The following is a 13,697-nucleotide window of genomic DNA, read 5'->3' as shown; positions in this document are numbered from 1 at the left end:
GAGTCTCATTGAGCATACTTTTCATTAGGTGAAGAAAAAACTGAAGGGAAACCGCTTAAGAAACAAAAAGTTGAGAATTGCATCGATGTCCCAACACTTATGGGCCTGACTGTATATTCTACATACCCACAACCCTGCACCCTGTTAAAGGTAATGAATGAGGATGGCTAAAAAAAAAATTACATTTATTGAATATGTGACAAAAATGAAGAGCTGAGGAGACCCATTTAGTAAACTTGCCTGACCCTGCAGACAGAGAAGACCAATTAAAACACCCAAGCACAGAATGAGTAAACCACAACTGAACCAAGCACAATAACTTATCACATAGGTTTAAGAATGGACTTCCAGGACAGGCCTGACCTCACTAGAGTAAAAACAGCAGTCAATGTTAGATGCCCAAGGTTGTTGGGCCCAGACCAGTGCGGTGCTGAGCGCGGCCAAGCTGGGCAGTTGTTCTGCGTATTTAAAGTTTTCTTCCTGAAGGTTCCCGTCTGTGTAACTGTTTAAAAAGGCCAAGCAAGCAAGGGCGGGGGAAGGGATTTATTTAGACATCAACTTCCTGTTTGCGAGCATGGCTGTTTCCCTGAAAAACTTCCCTGTGGGGAGGGAGAAGTTTCCCAACTCTAATTACATGTATGGATCAACCCGTGACACTGCACCAAATGGGTTAGACACTACTCTGACCATGTTTGTTGTTCTTTCTACTTGAGCTGAAATATACTGGACGAATCATGAATTCTGAATTTTATATAGCACAAATATCAGAACTCCATATCTCAATACTTGCACATCACACAAATTCTTCTCTCAATTATACTTGAGCAGTGTTTTTGAAAATGGGAAAAGGAATATTAAAAACTGAACATATGAAATTCTATTGCTTTCCTGTCATTTGCAGTAGACAATGAAAGGAGAGTTTTTTATTTTTTTAAATGAAGTTACTGGTGCTACATATTGTGAGGGATTAATGAATTTTAGTACCAGTATTGTACGGCGGGAGTCAAATGTGTTTAAGGGATTAGTAGTAGAAGTAGAAGTGTGGGTCTGTAGTGATGATGCCTGGTTGTCTCGGCAACACCAACAACTGATAAACTTGCATTCCTGTCTCCTGAACCTCAACTGGCCAAATTGTTTTGCCAAGACACAGGAAACCTGGTTTGTATCATCTGGAGCCACAAAACCTCCTCATGATTTGCAAAGCATGGGGGGATAGAAGTGATTGACGACTGTTGAACAATGGAACATGGTCCATCAAGGTTAAGTGCGTGTACATAATTTGTTTGCTCAAAAACTCAAGCCAAATTAATGTAATGGTGTGTACTACATATGAGTTAAGGTATGTTAGTATCATGGAGTTTCCTTTTTAATCATCCATCTATTTTCTGAGCTGCTTATCCTCACAAGGGTCGCGGGAGTGCTGGAGCCTATCCCCGCTATCTTCGGGCAGGAGGTTGCCAGCCAATCAAAGGGAAAATGGAGATAGACAACAGCCACACTCACAATCACACTTAGGGGCAATTTAGAGTCTCCAATTAATGTTTCATGTTTTCGGGATGTGGGAGGAAACCGGAGTGCCTGGAAAAAACCCATGCAGGCATGGGGAGGACTTGCAAACTCCACACAGGCATGGCTAGGATTTGAACCCCAGTCCTCAGAACTGTGCGGCCAATACTCTACAGCTGCGCCACAGAGCCGGTCTTTTTAATCATATACAATGCAATTTAGTAGTAATTCATTATTTTATGAATTTCAACATATTAGCTTTAAATAAATAGCACGATTGCTGGAATACAAAAAGTGGTAACAGTACTGTTCCTTTTGTGTTAAAGAGCAATGTGTATGCTTGAATTGTATTTTTCCTCAAGCCCAAAAAACCGTTACCTCCTATGTGGGCTGATGCGTGGATAGGAAAAGGAATAAAAAGGACATGAAAATTAGACAAAATTTGGCTTTGAAGATGGCATTATATCAAATTAATGCATAAGATTGCCATATCTCTGGCAGACAGTGTCAACACTACACGACATATCCCGATACCACTGTATCCCGTCTTTTACGATCACTGGGCTTTAGCCTGTCAATAGACACACTTTCTGAGAGTAGAACTGGAGAACGCGTCACCAGTCATCGTGACGGCGACGAAAACAGTAATGTGCCGCGCGGCAATGTGTTTGTGTTAAGAGGGGGGAAAAGAACAATATGAGGAAAAACGTGGCTGTCATCACCAGTGCTCGGACAAGGACATTCAATGATTTCTTGAGGAATATTCATATATTTTTAATAAGTCTCACAAACAAAACGTAGCCTAGCAAGCTAGTAGTAGCACTAATGGTTGTACGTAAACATCCCTGCATTCTGTCCAATCATGGTATAAAGCTTCGTTTAACGTGGTTCGTGTGTGTGAATAAACGTGGGCAACGGCTTGCAAGTATGCTGACAACGGCAAGCGCAGAGCGCAGTGTGCAGCTTAAAATACACATTCCTATAATGCTCAAAGTCAAGGTGTGCTGTTGGATTTGCTGTTGTTGGATACTACACGAAAGAAAAAAAAAAAAAGAATAGACTTTTCATTTTGGCTTCGTAGGGCTATCGTAGAGCCAAATCTATACGTCGTGGATTATGTAACACTAAGAAATCTTGTCACGCCCAACAAAAAATCAACTGTGAAAGCTAATCGGCCCACTATTGGGGCTAAAATCCTGTAGTCTGATGTAGGCATAACACTGAGTCATGGCAAATAAGCAACCAAAATCTATCTGGCTGGCATTTTCAGTGGTCTTACACAGACACAAACAAACACCCAAATTACAGTTTAGTACAGGATAGGTAAGGTGCACTGGATAATTTACAATCACAGAACTACTGAAATTATAACCTTTAGCCTGTTTAAAATCAACATAATTAAATCAAAGCCATTAGCCTGTTTAAAAGCAACTTGATTAAATAATAGTGGCACAGTGGATGACTGGTTAGCAGATCAGCTTCACAGTTCTGAGGACTTGGGTTCAAAACAAGCCTTGCCTGTGGGGGTTTTGCATGTTCTCCCTGTACCTCCATGGGTTTTCTCTGGGTACTTTGGTTTCTTCCCACATCACAAAAGCATGCATAATACGTTAATTGAAAACTATAAATTGCCCATAAGTGTGAACATGAGTGTGGACAATTGTTTGTTTATGTGTGTCCTGTGATTAGCGGACGACTAGTTCAGGGTGTACCTCGCCTCTTGCCTGGGATAGGATCCAGTATGCTGCCGACCCTAGTAAGGATATTCTTTACGAGAAATGAATGAATGAGTTACATTTAAAAAAAACAAATTGTAACCCAACTCCATTATTGCCTAACATGAGAAAAATATTTTGATCAGTGCACATCACTAACAGACGATGTTGCCATGGTGCCACCCAGAGACAGAAACATCTGCACTGCTACTGAGCCAACGGAGATGGAAGAAAAAATGTTGGCTGACAGCGACATGTTCTAATTCCGAATAAGTACGGACACACTACATTCATGTGCTCACGCATGTCATCACTGCGGTAAGGCAGAATGACTTTGTCTCCACCTTACTTTCCGAAAACAGCAGAAGTTACCCCGAAGACCAAGGTTACGTACTAACAGGTTGGCCAAAATGTTGACTTGATAATGGAGAAAAGAGAAGGATGAAATAATGAGACAGTCAGAATTTCCTCTTATGTAATATGGCACGCCACTAAAATCTCCATGCACCGTTTAGGATTCTAAAGACAATTTCACGCACTGCAGTTCCTATAATCTGAACAAAATGTACATATGGTGATAATTGTCTGTCCCCCTATTCAATTAACATGATAGATTATGCCTTAGATTTAAATAAGAAAATTAAAGACCATTGAAGATTTATTGTTAGTATTGCATTACTAAGCTCAGATTTTGTGAATTGGATTTGTCGCACCAAAATGGGAATAGATCCAGTGAATGCCCTAAAATCTAAGTACCACACCAATGTCCAAATAACACAGCACAGCACAAAGACACGCATTTAGCACATACAACTCTTACTTATTCACACTCATGAGTGTGCAATCAACAGGTAAAAACACACAATCATGTAAGGACACACTTTACTCCCTACAAAGGCAAACACAGCCTTTGTCTGTTACGCTTGTTCACATTCTGAAGCACTCAGACAACTATTCCTGTGCAAGTGTGTCTGTGTGTGTAGAACATTGTTGTGTCCAGTGTTTACATGCTGTTGATGGAAGTGGTTTGAAAAGAATGCAGTAGAAAGGGAGGCGCATCACATGCAGTGGAAAGGAAGGAGAATAACAGTCATTTCAGCATCATGGTCGTGCCTGAAACGAAAGCCTGACACTAACAAGATGCTAATTGTGCAGCCTCGCAGTTGCAGCATGGCACAGACGAACTCCCTCAGACTGTGCTTCGTCGCAAATAATGGAAAAAGATTCAACAAAAAATACCGTTAATAAAATGGACTTATTCCTGATGCATTCAAAAAGAAGTTAACTGAGAAACCAAGCAAACAAAGGACAAACATACAAACTCCACATACCAAGCACGGTTGAAGTCAGGATCTTTAGTTTGGGGGTTGTACTGATTACACAGTGACACCATATATGTGAAAGATGAAATGAAATCCAAATACAAAAAGCTTTTGTAGATTTTATTATCCCTGAATAACTTTCAATGTGATTGTTTGACTTTTACTTAGACAGGCTGTTCCCAAGTAAATTTTTATTGGTTTTATTTGGTCTGGAAGAATTACATTGTTCACGTTTGGTAATGATATGGCACTACAACAAATCAACTCAGATTCAGGGAAGCAGTTGAAAGTCATATGGCGCAATCTCTCTTCTAAATACAGACTGTAATGAAGACTGGAAGCATACTATACTGGCAAGTGATGACGTTTATATCTTGCTCAGTATTTACAAAACCCATATTCATAGTTTGGACTCATAAAGGGGTCAGCTGATATATCCTATTACTGTTTCAATGTTTTATTTGAAGTTTTTTGTTTGATTTCCTGTCTCATTTGATTTGCTCTGTGCAGCTGTCGAAAAAAAGGCTTGAAATGTATTTTTATTGGACCAGAGCAGATCCATCCTAGAAGGCACTCAGGGTGGTTTTGTTGAAAGCACAAGCAAGGTCTAGACTTGCTATTACGTATCCACAATGGATGTCAAGGCTGGTTCGATTCACATTGGTTTCCAACTTTAAACAGCCTTAGATATTTGGAACCCTAAGCCTCAAGGTACCCAAAGTTACAAACGAAATTGACACAATGTACTTTAATAAGTTAAATGTGTGCTTACTTGGGGCTATGTATTGAAAGTCTGATTTATTTTGAACCGATGTGCTTCCATTGTGAAGAAAGCGTCTTCAGCTCTTTAGTCTGACGGAAACTCCACACATTTTGAGACAGGCTGCCGGTGGTACAGCCAACATAAAGATTGTGACGGTTTTGTATAACAGACAAAGGAGTTAAAGTATATTTTATTACAAAATATTTTATGTACTGTAATTAGATATGTATATGTTTGTTTATTTAGATGGGGAGTTATTTAGTTAGTTGTAGCAGATATTTTTCATCATTGTTATTCTTTTTATTATTAGGTGGCACTTCGAATGAGTGGTCAGTACGTCTGTTTCACAGTTCAGAGGTCCGGGGTTTAAATCCCCGCACCACCTGTGTTGATTTTCATGTTCCCCCCATGCCTGTGTGGGTTTTCTCCAAGCACTCTAGTTTCCTCCCACATCCCTAAAACATGCATGGTAGGTTAATTGAAGATTAAATTTCTCATACATGTAAATGTGAGTGCGAATGGTTGTCTATATGTGCCCTGTGATTGCCTGGCAACCCGTTAAGGGTGTGCACCACCGACTGCTTGAGGATTGCTTGGATGGGCTCCACCACGACCCGAGTGAGGATTAGTCTTTTTAATCTTTATGAGGTACAATACATCTTTGTTTCAGCTGCACTTGTTTGTTGTTTTAAGTGGTCAAAAAAACGAGCTGAGAGTTCAGAAACTGTGTACGGGTGGGGGGGTGTCATGCAATAAATTATTTTCTATTTTGACTCTTCTAATAAAAGGGCAATAGTAGAAGTTCTATGGAGTCAGCTGTTAGAATGATGGACTTCAATTGTTAAATTCATACAAATTACGAGTAAAATGTAACATAGTGTAATGGAAGAAGAAAAAATACCAGTAAGGCATATGTGAAGGTCTTCCAGATCTTACCTGTTCTTCTGTGATGAGCCCAGGATGTGTGTGTGTGTTGTCATTAGTGTAGTGCAGTGGGAGGCTCTGACACAGCTGCCCCAGCAGCAAAGCCACTTCCTTCATGCTCCGCCAGCAACACACCAGCACCATCTGGGCTGTCACCCGGTAGCCCTCACCACCTGGTGTATGGCCACACACATGCAAGTGCACAAACACAACCAAAAAAAGGGAAGGGAAGAAGGGAAAAGGGAAGTTTCATCACTTCTCCAAGATATAGAAAGTGTGATACTACAAAAAAAGACAACCACTGCCCTCATCAGGACATCACTAAACTATCAGCTACAACACTCAAAAAATTGTAATTGTGGTTGTTTAGGTCAGGCCAACTTGATGAGCATTAGGTTCCTCACCCCATCGCAAAAAGCAACAAAATAAATTAACACATTGCCAAAGCAACAGTACAAAATATTAGGTGAAATATCTTATTGACAAAGTATTGATCTAATTCAGCTCCAAGAGAATTTTAAAATAGGAACAGCTTTCAATGTCATGTTTACACTTACTACTTTAATCAAACATTTTTGAATGAACACCTCTGACAAAGTACATCAGGGGTGCCCAAACATTTTTGCACTAAGATCTACTTTTCAAGCTGCCAACCGTCCGCGGTGGGTCATGACCATGTCTCCAGTTTGAGAGTGCAGAGGAATACCAGTTAGCAAAAATTCTGGGGACCCATGTATGTTGATTTACCTTGCAACACTGCATTAACATATTTTGCACAACATAATTATCCATCCATTCTCTGAGCCGCTTATCTTCACGAGGGCTGCAGGAGTGCTGGAGCTGTCATCGGGCCGCACACAGGGTATAACCTCATGGCCCTCAGGCATGATTGTGAGTGCAAATGTTTTTTTTTTTTGTGTGTGTGTGCCCTGGAATTGGCTGAAAACCAGTTCACGGTGTACCCCACCTCCTAGCTGAAGATGGCTAGGACAGGTTTCAACACTTCCGTGACCCTTGAGAGGATAACCAGTATGGAAAATGAATGAATACATTTTTTTTTTATTGTAACACAACTCCTTAAAATAGAGAAAAAGAGGATGATGCAGTTGGGGATGAAGACAAAGTTGGGCAAAAAAGTCCTCTGAATATGTACATTGGTTGCACATGATTAAAATGTGTTAAATTGCAATTTTCCTCAGAGAAGAGGGGTAAATTATGGCAATCAATCTACCCTCAAAATTGACATATTGGCCACACCTAAATCAAGCAACGAGATGAATGATAGGCAGACATTTGTTTTGGGGTTTTTTTTGGCACACATTAATGCGATTGACCAAAACTGCCTCGGCAATTGACTGCTCATGAGCTTAAACACTGATTTGTGCAGAGAGTGTGTATGCTAGATTTTTCATTTTGCCGTTGTAGGGCCATATCATTAATCGTGGATCATGTCATACTACAAGAAGTATATGACGAGTCTGATCTGGGAAATTGCCTGTGATAGCTAATTGGGCCAATATCTGTACTAAAATCATGTACTATGATAACTGGTGAGATGCAAGCTGCACAAGGGCAGAAAAAAATCTGCATGCAGCATATTAAATGTTTGTTGGACAACTCTGGTCTATAACATTGCAGGTATACTCAGTTAAGTAATAACTACAGTACATCTAAGGTGACAACTCTGCACGTTTGGTTTATTGTTAAAAGGAGTGTTGGTGTTCTCGTCATGTGTGTGACTCACCGGTGTGTGGTGACACTGTGTGTGTGGTCTGGGTTTCTTCCTCGTCCTCTTCATCATGTGTATCTAGCTCTCTGGCACTGGTAAAGAAATCATTCGTGTCCCTTGGCTGAATTTCCTGCATGATCCTTTGCAGTCCTGCTGATGAGTCTGTTATAAAGACATAGGCAATGATGGAAGTCATGGCGGACAAATAAATGGTGTAATATTAGCTTCAGAACAAGCAAACCGGTAATCATTTTTGAAAACACAGTTTACTTCCAAATAAAGATGTGTTACTTTAGATAATAGCTCATTGAAGGGGTTTCCATCAGACGAGCAACATTTTTATATGGAAGCATTTTTTTTTTTTAAACTTTGATATCCGCGAGAGGGCACAAGACAACCACAAACGTGATGATGAACTACGGTATGGTCAAATTTCATTTTAAGATAAGTTGAGTTGCAGCTGTTGTTGACACGAGAAAGAACGCATAGATGCACACACAGGTCAACAAGTAGTGAGTTGTGAGGAATGAGGAAATGTAAACAGGAATGAGAATCCCATGAAATTGACATTTAAAGCATCTTAATTTTAAAATTGACATTACAAAAATGAAACAACATGAAAGAACATTTGTCAAACGCACAATATGACGTGAACAAAAGTGACTGGTTGACTTCAGAGGTAGTATCATTTTGCTGATTTGATCTGATATTTAACCGGATTGCATTTTTTTCACTAAAATAGCCAAACCCATTGCATTTACCAGGGGCTACGAGTTCTGGAGCTATCTGATTTGGAGTGGTTGTGAGCTAGTCAAGCAATTTTTAATATTATATTTCTGGCACTGTACGCTCATTTATTGTTCTTAGTACTTAATTGTAGAAATTCTTTTTTTCTTCGTTTTCTAAATGCGATTAATTAAGTAAATCACATTGAGTTACCTAGTGTATGAAATGCGCTATATAGACAAATTGGTTTTGCTTACACTTTCAGAAAACATGGGCTCATGCTTCAGCCAAGTTGCATTTAGTCATTGCAAACAGAAATTACCTGTGCCAATATCCATGGGGATGAGTCCTTCAGGAGCAGAGCTCTGGACAACAGGAGAGGCCACATCTGACACTCTGTAACATATGGTGATGAGCTCTGACACCAGTCGCCTCCACTCCTCTGTATGACACAAACACCTATATGCACCACACAATTTCATTGAGCACTATTAAGGTCAATGCATGATTTGGTTTCAAAAAAAAGAGACATACGTAGCTTTAAGGATACAAATGCAGTTATTGCTCTCACTCTGTGTTGAGATTCTGAAGGACCGCAGTGATGCAATGGGCTCGGCCATAGAGAGGAAAAGCAGCGGCGGCCTGCAAGAGACAATGCTCCGCTTTGAAGACCTCTAACTCCAGACAGCACAGCAAGAACCGAATCACTGTGGAGACAATATAATGTATGCAATACTATGATCACTCTCTATTGCATATTAAACAATGTGTCATTTTTGGGCTCTGAAACACCATCTTACCTGATAAAGTATTAAGCTCCTGAACATCAGGTGCCTGCGGCAATGAGGAAGGAGGCTGGAAGTCAAGTCCCTGCTCTTGGGCACAGTTTTGTAGAGCCTGACTCAAATTGGGCTGGTGGAGCAGAAGGTTGAGCAGGTGGGCAGCTGTTACACTGTCAAAAGGATTGGTGCTGGTGCTCAGCTCCAGTGCAGCCTTAAGTATACCACACATCATATGTGGTTCCTAACACCATAGAGATCAGTATCAGATCAGTCAGATCATTGTTTTTCCTCAGGTACTTGATTATGAGCTAACAACAACCACAAATTGGTAAACTAAAAAACATTTGAATGACTATTTAAAAATATACTTCACTGTTTTATACATTATACATGTACAAAAGAGAATTCAATATAATGTAGGCCAATTCAGAAAAAGTGTACAGGGCCTCTTAACCTCTAGTTCTACTGCTGACAGAGGAAGTTTCTGTAGCAACTTTGTAGCCAGTAGTTTGACTTCCAGGAAGTTGCTTGCCACACAGTGGAGAACATTCTGAGCATAGGTAGAGGTCACAACTTCACCAAGCCCAAACCCATCAGGCCCTGAGGACAAGACAGCAGAAAACTCATCCTGTTCCATATTAACAAGACTTTCAACAGCTTTTTATTTTTTGAAGCATGAACATTGGAGTGGGTGGCTGTACATACCAGTACCAAAAGTGAAGAGTTCAGCCAGTAGACCAAGCAAGTGGAGGGACATGAGGCATTTAGAGAATGACGCTCCCGGAACCAAAACATCAAACAACTTTGTACATAGCTGATGGAGGAATTCCTATATAACACACATGCAGATTATTATTGTTTCTGTTGCTAAAGGGGGAAACTATGTATTGCTTTAAATGTACCTTATAAAGACATAGAGTCTGGTGGTCATTGGCTTTTTTTTCCTGGTCTCTCTCTTGGCTCTGTCTCTTTAGCAACAGTTGTGTACTGTCTTTTACTCTGCAAAGCATCTATATAACAGAGGTTGACAAAGGTCGATACACATAATTACCAAATCCTACATTACATTGACAAAATGTGCAGTATGCTAAACATGGTGGGGGGAGTGAAATTTGTCTGACCTTCTTGAAAAGACTGACAGCTTGTTGCCTGACGCTTGGTGACTGGCAGTTGAGGTTGGGAACCAAGAAGTGATGAATGAGATCCATTTCCTGTGAGGTTAAAACCTCAGTACTGCGGTTGCTTTCACAGACTAAACCTAAAGCATCCATCGTCACCTGGAAGATATGTTTCAAATATATGTTATAAGGAGTAACAAACTAACCAACTAACCAATTGTGAAGCTGATAGGGGTATGGAGCAATTCTAAGATCCTTACTTGATCATGCTTATGTATGAGTGCTTGTCGAACCAGACTTAGAGGAGCCAGCTCCCCCCATAAACCCTCTGCTGTGGTCTGCATCACACCTTGAGACCTGGCTGCCCGCAAGCATGTCATAAGTGCGCCAAGTGCTCCCCTACTGCCAGCTGAACCTGTTGAACATCCCAAAAACAAAAAGACACTAAAATCTGATAGGGCTAAAAATAACATACTGTAAGAACACGCTTCCAAGACATTGCCAAAACATTTAACAGAGCACTACAAATAGTTTTTGTAGAGCAGTAGAGGGGAAAAAAGGTGGGTTTATTTATATACAAATGTTTAGCGTTGCAGCACTGTGTGAAGTCGTGGTGAGTTAAAGTGCTCCTGTGGGGCATTTGCTTGACGTTTTTTTTTTTGTTTTTTTAAACACTCACTGGGGATTGGGAGAGAGCTCGAGTCCCTAACCATTCCGGTAACAGCTTCTAGCAGGCAACACAATTTCTTTTTTTACCATACAAAAATGTGTTATAAAAATTATTACAGTACTCAATCTAGGTACATAGAACCAACTAATGAACTATCAATTTAAATACAGTACTCCTAATTCTATGACTTAGTTGAATTTAAAACTGCACAAATGTGTTTCGAAAAGAAGTACATGGGCATAATAAATTGTAGCTTCACCCTAAAAGGAGAAAAATCAACCTAACCCATTTCATTGAAGAATAAATTGCCCACAAGTGTCAGTGTAAATTGTCTACATGTGCCCTGCTATTGAATGGCGACCAGTCCTGTGTGGACCATGCCTGTCATCCCAAATCAACTGCGATATGCTCCAACTCAATCATGACGCTAATGACAAACTGCATAGAAAATGGATGGCTGGATGTTTATGATTGAGAGTCTTTGTGGTTTTACCTTTGCCACAGGAAAGTCTGTCTTGCAATGCCTGCACCATGTGTGTCAGACTGGATGGGCTGCAACGCAGCAACTTTGGTAGGAAATTATCTAGCATATAAATAGTCTCGTCCACTCTCCCGCTACAAAGCACCTGTAGCAGGGGTGCAACCCATGTCCGGTGCAAACTCTCCATCCAGTCTTCTGGAGTAGTCAGTTTTGTTCTTGAGGCTTCAGCAGCAAGCTGTGCTTTATGGCTGATAAAAAGCCTCTCCAGAAGGTCACTGGCATATGGAGCCAGGGTCTGGTCACTCATTAGGCTCAGGAGACATGAAGGAAGTTGTGGCTCGATCTTAAGCAGGTACCCAGCACCATAGAGTTCTACAAGGCAGCCTAAAGCTCCATACTTTCCTCTCATGTGCCACTCGAGCTGGAACAGTCTTTGTGTGAGCTCTATAACATAACTGTCTGGATTTGCTTCAGAAGTGGAAGATTTGGCATGTTGATGGAGAAGGAGCAGGTTGCGAAACAGGGAGCATGTTTGGTGGCGGACTCCATCTAAGGGATGCTCCCAGTGGGAGTAGATATGCTCAAGGAGGCGCTGGTGTAAATCAGACCCTCCACAGAGTGACTGTTGGAGGCTGAGGGAACAGAGCTGCCTCTTTCCTCGCATGCAGTCCAAGGCAGCACTGCTCCACAGCGTCAGGACCCGAACTACCACCATAACAGTACTAGGCTCTTTTATACTGCAAATAGAAGAATGCACAAAGAAATAGAATTTTTATGATCGTGAGAAGCCACAATCGAAATCACAATTCAATTTTGATCAACCAGGCTATGACTTTCAGGTGAAATTTTAGGATGAACACAAAGCCACACAATTTTTACAGATTTGCTTTCTCTAAACAATTAAAATCAGATTCAGAGACCTTTATAAATTTCAAGCATATACCCTACAGTTCCATGTGTTTATGCTTTTTGTACAAATTGCTGTTTTTTTTATCAAGGAGTAGAACATGGTAATTCACCACAAAAGGATGATCCATGAATCAAACAATACATTTCAGGCATCTCGGTGGATGTCCATCCCATGTGAGTTGGACAAAAATGAACAAAGACGAATAAAGTCTGATCAATCTGCATCTTAGAATGCAGAGATATGGCTGAAAACTTCTGACGTGGTGCTGAAAATCCGGCAGATGCTTTTTTTTTTCCTTTGAGGAGCATACCCATGACCGTAGTGAGGATAAGCTGTATAGAAAATGGACAGATGAAGACAAGGCTTTAGAGCGCAATTAATGTGGTCGCATATGAGCCCTAATTTCTGAAAGGTGCTGCAAAAAAACCAGGGTGCATAGAGGTGCCCAGTCATTTGAGGAAGAAAAAAACATTTCTGTATCTTGAAAGCACACTATGGGTTTGATCAGGCGTGAAAAAAAAAAAAAATTAAAAAGGTAGTGGTTCCGATTTCCTCACCAACCTAAAAATTCCCGCTCGCCCTAGCATTTGTACATCGAATAATAAATATGCCAGGGCCATGGCTCTCCAAGGCCACGCACGCAATCACAGCTGCTGCAGAAGCATAGAGTTAAGTCGGGAGTTTGACAGCAACCGAGGCGGGCGGCAGCATTGGCGTGTGCCACATTCTCATTGCACCCTGATTACATTGTGTATTTAAGCCTTGTTTTTCATGCCACTTGTTGCCAGATCGTTGCGTGTATCTGTATGTGTGTTGAAGAACATCAGCTAGCGTAACTGCCTCGTCATAGTATCACTGAGCCATATTAAGTCACGTAATGTTTTTTAATGTCTTACCATTTTTGACATTGTTTCATCTTTTTTGGACCAAGTATTTTGCCTTGTGAGTCTTGTACCGTTACCCTGTTGGACGGCCTTCCCATGTATGCCCTATGCCTAGCAATAAACCTTCCTAAAATCCACGCTTACATCTCGGCTTCGTGCATCTGGGT

The 13,697-nt window shown here is 40.8% G+C and overlaps 1 protein-coding gene across 5 annotated transcripts in view; it reads right to left on the bottom strand.

Annotated features, from left to right (window-relative positions):
- Positions 1-13,697, bottom strand: part of thada (THADA armadillo repeat containing) — a 98,457-nt gene that overhangs the window by 75,102 nt on the left and 9,658 nt on the right. For all 5 annotated transcript variants that reach the window (XM_061837144.1, XM_061837143.1, XM_061837146.1 and 2 more), the window contains 11 exons: positions 11,749-12,473; positions 10,846-11,000; positions 10,589-10,744; positions 10,370-10,477; positions 10,173-10,296; positions 9,922-10,067; positions 9,486-9,708; positions 9,257-9,392; positions 9,008-9,144; positions 7,975-8,121; positions 6,243-6,403 (listed from right to left, as the gene is read on the bottom strand). In XM_061837144.1, the coding sequence (XP_061693128.1) occupies positions 6,243-6,403; positions 7,975-8,121; positions 9,008-9,144; positions 9,257-9,392; positions 9,486-9,708; positions 9,922-10,067; positions 10,173-10,296; positions 10,370-10,477; positions 10,589-10,744; positions 10,846-11,000; positions 11,749-12,473 (2,218 nt within the window). The remainder of the gene's footprint in view (positions 1-6,242; positions 6,404-7,974; positions 8,122-9,007; positions 9,145-9,256; positions 9,393-9,485; positions 9,709-9,921; positions 10,068-10,172; positions 10,297-10,369; positions 10,478-10,588; positions 10,745-10,845; positions 11,001-11,748; positions 12,474-13,697) is intronic.

Source organism: Syngnathoides biaculeatus, chromosome 12 (assembly GCF_019802595.1).
Source record: "Syngnathoides biaculeatus isolate LvHL_M chromosome 12, ASM1980259v1, whole genome shotgun sequence".
NCBI lineage: Eukaryota > Metazoa > Chordata > Actinopteri > Syngnathiformes > Syngnathidae > Syngnathoides > Syngnathoides biaculeatus.
This window is presented reverse-complemented; position numbering and strand designations above follow the sequence as displayed.